At 46.2% G+C, this 6,318-nt stretch overlaps 1 protein-coding gene across 3 annotated transcripts in view; it reads right to left on the bottom strand.

Annotated features, from left to right (window-relative positions):
* L3MBTL3 (L3MBTL histone methyl-lysine binding protein 3) overlaps positions 1–5,658 on the bottom strand; it is a 90,597-nt gene extending 84,939 nt beyond the window's left edge. Inside the window, exon 1 of one of the 3 annotated variants that reach the window (XM_039324544.1) lies at positions 5,430–5,658. In XM_039324544.1, coding sequence (XP_039180478.1) covers positions 5,430–5,524 — 95 coding nt within the window. In that variant the 5' untranslated portion in view covers positions 5,525–5,658. The other 2 variants (XM_039324568.1, XM_039324560.1) reach the window with 2 other exon arrangements.
* Positions 5,659–6,318: the final 660 nt, after the last annotated feature.

The raw sequence follows: 6,318 nt of genomic DNA on the forward strand, positions 1-6,318 counted from the left end.
AAATTGGGCTAAAAAGTCATTTTAATAACCAAATTTGAAATGTTTCAAGCTTTTTATATTAATTTATAAGATTATTTATGATTTGTCTTTTTTTTAACCAAAAAGACATTATTCAGTTTAAAAGTGTTTAAAATGTCCTCTCAAAAAGCAATAGCAATAAGAAATAAAATACTCATTATCAAGGAGTAAAACTAATCATATTTCAAATCACTGAATAGCCAAAAAGAAAAAAGAAAATCCTTTAGCATACACACAAAACGAAACAAAATTGAGGCTATCTGTACTCTTTACAGACATAATTCCACAAACTGATTGCAGCCATTGAAAAGGCCTTCTTTTATGTCCCCATTGGACTAGATTTCTGCATAGCGAAATAGTATGTAAACCAAATTTTAAACTAGCGTCATGTTCATATAATTGGTTGCAATAGGAATGATATATTGATAGTAACTGCACTTTATGTACACTCATCAACCGCAGCCTCACAAAAGATTATTATGCCATGGACCCCTATATTGGATCATGGATCCCTAGATTGCTAAACCCAACCCTAGTCAGCCTTAATTTTCTTCTTCGACTTCTGCACCAACCAAGGCACTGCTAGACACAACAACCATTCCTTCCTCCACAAAGCGTGAACTAGATCCCTTCCAACTAGAACAAAATGTTCCTCCAATCTCTATTTGGTCTATCCATGGAAAGTATAGTTTCGCCTGAACTCACCCTCAATAGTCCATTTAGCATGTTCAAGATTTCAGTGGTCAATTTAGCATTACTTGGAAGAAGGCTAGACGTAGGTATAATCAACGATAGACAGGGGTCCCCAACCCCCGATTCGTGGAGCAGTACTGGTCCGCAGCATGTCAGTAACTGGTCCGCACAAAAAAGCAACGCCCATCCGCGGGATGCAGACAGCACACAAAACCACGCCCGCTCCGGTCCACAGAAAAACCTCTATCCACGGAACCGGTCCTTGGTGCCCAAAAGGTTGTGGACCTCTGAACTATAGTGACATGAACCAGGTGACCTCCTCAATCATCTTTTAAGAATATGATAAAAGCATAAAAACCAGAATCCCATAATGCCCAGGCGGCTGAGTAGCAGGTCTGCAGTGCCATCTCATGGGAGTATTCATTCAGTGGCCCCGTTTTCCACTATCCCATCAGATTTTTCACATGTACAATTACTGAAAATGCCCAAATAGAATGCAACAAACTCTGTTGAGTAAAATGAACAACTGGAAGGATGGTGAATAATATTATAGGAAGATTAGAGGCTAAAAGTTTTTATGATTTTGGCTTTTTACAACAATCTCATAAAATTTCTTCATAAGGGATGGGGGGGGAGGAGTCTTTCAACACCAACGAAATAGCTAGCTTTAATCAACCAGTTGAGTAAATCTGTATCTTCATTATAGAACTCATCAAGGACAGGCTTTATATTATGTCAAAGATAGCTGATTGGTGCTTCAAGGTACTAAGTAGTTACTGGGGAAATGGCCTGAGAACAGCTTCTTCGCAGCCATTATATCCATAGAACATTATATCCATAGAACAATTACATTCCACACATGATTAGCTTTGTCACAAATATTCCATCAATTTTCTAGTTTTCTATTGTACAGAATTTCATTGCTCTAAGCTTTTCACCAAACCAGCTTTTAGTTTCAGCATTTCTACCAATGCCACTTTCAAAATATACAGAAGACATAACTTTAGCTTTGTTGTTGTTGTTGTTGTTAATTGCGAAGTGTGTCCGACCCATCGCGACCCCATGGACAACGTTCCTCCAGGTCTTCCTGTCCTCTACCATCTTCTGGAGTCCATTTAAGTTCACACCTACTGCTTCAGTGACTCCATCCAGCCATCTCATTCTCTGTTGTCCCCTTCTTTTGTTGCCCTCAATCTTTCCCAGCATTAGGCCCTTCTCCAGTGAGTCCTTCCTTCTCATTAGGTGGCCAAAGTATTTGAGTTTCAAACCTTTTAGTACTGTCCCTGGGATTTTCATGGCAAAGATACTGAAGTGGTTTGCCATTTCCTTCTCCAGTGGATCACATTTTGTCAGAACTCTCTGCTATGACCTGTCTTGGGTGGCCCTGCACGGCATAGCTTATAGCTTCATTGAGTTACACAAGCCCCTTCTCCACGACAAGGCAGTAATCCATAAAGGGGAACTTTAGCTTACTTCCAAGTTTTATAAGGAAATCTAAATTTCAGTTCATAAATACCTTTGCGCATTTGCAATGAGCATCTCATAATATTGCCTACATTTATGTCAAGAAACATAAGAAAGTTGTTTTAGGGTTTTTTTCTATCACTATTCGCATTAGAAACAAAGGTGAAATTGACCAGTTCTAACCAGTGCTTTTTTTCTAAAAAAAAAAAAAAAAAAAGTGCTGGAACTCACACATGGCATACAACCCCCCTTGCCTACCCTACAAGGTTCCATCCAAAAAAGGTGCCGGAACTCTGTTCTGGGCGTTCTATGAGAAAAAAAGCCCTGATTCTAACAAGGAACTTAAATAGGGAATATAAACTCATAGTTACAATTGTATCCAACTGCCAGATGTTTTTAAGAAGAAACTGGACAACCATTTGTCCAAAATGGTATAGGGTTTCCTGCCTGAGCAGGGGTTTGGACTAGATGACCTCCAAGGTCCCTTCCAACTTTATCATTATTTACCTGTTAAGCCGTTAGCAATGTAAGTTCTTAAATAACAATCACTCTTCCTTACTTTTAATACTTGAAATATGAAACAGACATATGGAAACAATAGTTAGGAAAAGAAGATATAGATATGCCTTTCAAACTATTTGCCTAGTTCTCCCAGCGAAAAACAGTCTCTGTAAAACTTGAGGATTAAATTTGAACTTTGCTCCCCAGGGTGAATGCCTACGTCTGACCAGTAGGGGTCCCTCCTTGGCCAGTTTTGAACTAAATTTTTGCTGCACTTGAAACTTTCCCGAAGAAATACTGTGATCAGCCCGTCAGACACCTCCCCCCCCCCGACTTTTTCTAAAATTAAGAGCGGCGGGGGAGGGGGGAGTCGAGAAAGTGTGGTCTTTTGCGTGCATCTTCTCTTACTGTCCCTCCCCCACCCCCAAACCTGCCTTCAGGCTGCAGCGGGATTTGTTTTCCTTCCCCCCACCGAATCTGCCTCTTTCCTCTCGTTAGAAATGAAAAGTAGCTTGGATCAGCTCGCCCTGGGACGCCCGAAATAACTTTTACGATCGCCTCCCCTCCATCGCTCAGGGAAATGCCCGAAAGGGCGGTGCGATTGTTGCACGGCGGGCAAAAAAGGTGTACGCGGGGCAGGAGCGGGAGGAAAGGAACCGGGCGCTCGACTGAGGAAGTTGCATAATGAAAGGCTCTTGTTTGTCAATCGAGTCCCGTTTTTCTTAGGGCGGCTGCGACGGAAACCGGGAAGGGGAGGCTGCCTAAAGCAAGCTCCAGAGCCTTTTGTCCCCTCCTCACTTTGGAAACACTCTTCCATATTCCCCATCCTGGGGGGGGGGAACCCAGGGCCCTTTTCGGCTCCAAGGAGAAAATGGGGTCAAGGTTTCTTTCCACTTGATCCAGGCTTCTCCTTGGCGGGCTCCGGATCCCCTCCTGGAGGGGAAACGGTTCGCTCTCCCTGGTCTCCTTAGCCCGGCCCCAAACCTGAGGCCGAAAAGAGGGCGGACAGAGGGGTCTCCCTCTGGGGACCGCTAGCTCCTTTCACAACTTTTCCTCTGTCACATTCCCCTCTCTTGCTGTAGGCGACTGCGAAGAAAACAAGAGGGGGCCGCAGGAGCGCCCACGCACAAGACACACATTTCTGTTATTTTTTTTCTACAGCACCACAGCTCAGGCCTCGGTTCTCACACCCTCGCAGCGAGCCTCAGACGAGCCCCCCTGCCCACCAACGAGCGGCGAACAAGTGGGCAAGCAGCTCCCGTTTCATTCATAGGCTTCCCAGGAAGCGCAGACTCCCAAGGAGAGACGGGCAGCAAAGTTGAAGAGTGCGCGGGGGCACCCAGGTGTTGAGTGGCAAGCCGAATTCACACGAGGCATCCTCTCGCTGCCCTGAAAATACGCAGCGATCGCCGGAGCTTTCGCCGGCCGGGGTTGTGTGCATTTGCTGACAACCTTCGAATTGCACTCTTCTCCTCGGGAAGAGCCCCGCTCCCCACCACACATACACGCACACACATGTTTACACTTAGTGAAAGACATGCACAGAAACCAAGAGGCTTTCTCTCTTCGCCTCTCCCCCCCCCCACCGCTCCGCGCGCGCGCGCGCGCTCCCTCCCACTACAAACTGCTAGGCGCGTCTCTCTGCGCGTGTGGTCTGTGCGTGCGTGTGCAAAGTTTGCCCAAAATGGCGGAATTGGGGAGCTCAGTATTATATTTCTATAGCTCGAGACACGCGCACACGGGTGCACCGCCACGCGCGCACTCACGCCACAAAGTCCATAAGCTGCACACAAGGGAGACGAGGAAGCGAAATTACCACAATTCATGAACAAATACTCCCTTCCCAAGCTGGCGGCGGCTGCTACGCGCTGATCGGAACAGGCCTTTTTTTTTTTTTTTTTCCCTTTCCCTCCCTTCTGCAAAGGAGACACACAACACATGCTACACATTCAACCGGTATATCCCGCTGCAGCCAAACCTGGGTGCTTCCTTCGCAAGCCATTATTCTCTCTCCCGAGGGATCCCTTTAAACAAAACAAGAGTGAGCGCTGGGATGGGTTGTCCCCGTCCGCCCCTCTCGACCGGCACCCCAAATCTTTGTTGCGGCACCCCTTTTCCTCCCTTCCCCGGCATTCCTGGGAAAGTGTCAAGAATTCCCTGGCTTCGGCTCACTAGCGGTGGGGCAGGACGCCGCAAATCGCTCACCCCCACCCCGGCTCATCAATATGTGGGCGACTGTGAATTGCCCTCCTTATTTCCCGGCCACTTCGGTCTCCTTCCTGCCCCCTTCCGTTCCCGATGCCGGTCAAGAATTCGGGGAGAAAAGCAGAGCTCGAGCGGAGGGGGGGGGCGCAGAAGGCGAAGGCACCCTCTCATTCACTCGCTCTTTTGTTCCTCTTTCACTCTCACGCACTTAAAGGATTTTAGGAAAGATTCCCCCCACGACCCACCCACTCCTCGGCCACTTCAGAGTCATCTGGCCACTTTCCCCAGATTACTTCCATTTCCTTCGCTTGATGTTTAAGGGAGAAGCTTTCCCCCCCAATTCCTTACCAAAAAAAAAATCCCCCCCTTGCCCGTTTCATGAGGGAGGCAGAGGAGGTGCGCTTGCCTTCCTTTATCTCCTTCTCTCTTTCTCTCTCTCTCAACTTTCATCCCTAGCGAAGGAACGGAAGCAATTTTAAAGGCATCCTGAGCATTGTGCATTGCAGTTAATGGGTTAGCAATCATACCCGAACCGGGCGCTTCCTTACCCCCCCAAATCCTCTCTCTCTCTCTTTATTTTTTTTCTCCGTCTCTCGAGTAGTCCTGACAAATATGGTCCAGGGCTGCGGGCACAAGTGAGCATGCGCCCGTAGAGTCAGGGCTGGGGAAAGGGGAAACTGCTGTTGCCGCCGCCGCCGCCGCTGTTGCTGCCGCCGCCGCCGCCGCCGCCGGAGTGGATTTTCTTCCCTTCGCTTTTATGTCTCAGACTCTGGGAAAAGCAGGCAGGCGATAGCCGTAATCGTGGGTATTTTTCTTCCCCACGCCGCGTCGTCGCTCCGATCCGCCAAGATCACCATATTCAAGGTGCATCGGGAGCTCTATGAATAGAATGGAAACCGTGAAAGAGAAACGTCTGAGTGGCAGCAGCCTTGAACTCTCTCCTCATTTTGAGCGGTGGATTGTATTATTTATTTATTTTGCTTGTACTGATGGGATACCAAAAATAAATAAATAAATAAATAAATAAGAGGAAGAAAAAGAAACAAGTCCACAAAGTTAGAAAGAAAACGCAAGAAAACAAAAACAGAGAAATAAAAACAGAGCACATATTCGTGGAGTCATGCATAAAAGTTCTAACCAGGCATTTCCATAAATGGTAGCCATATTTTGTTACATTCTTTATTTATTTCTTAGATTTTTATCCTGTTTTATTACTTTATAACTAAGTCAAGGCCACAAATGTACATAATACTCCATCCTCCTATTTTCAGCCAAACAACAACCCTAACAGTAGTGATGATATTGACTCTACAGTCCATTGTGTACTTGGGGCTATATATTTATCTTTCCTGGGCTGAAGAATAATTTAGCTATAAATTCAGCATGGAGAATCCACTTTTTTTGTCCAGATGTCAATTTTCATGCAGTAAAATTTGA

This window comes from Crotalus tigris, unplaced genomic scaffold (assembly GCF_016545835.1).
Source record: "Crotalus tigris isolate CLP2741 ecotype Arizona unplaced genomic scaffold, ASM1654583v1 scf7180000017611.44802233496:7321179, whole genome shotgun sequence".
Classification (NCBI taxonomy): Eukaryota; Metazoa; Chordata; class Lepidosauria; order Squamata; family Viperidae; genus Crotalus; species Crotalus tigris.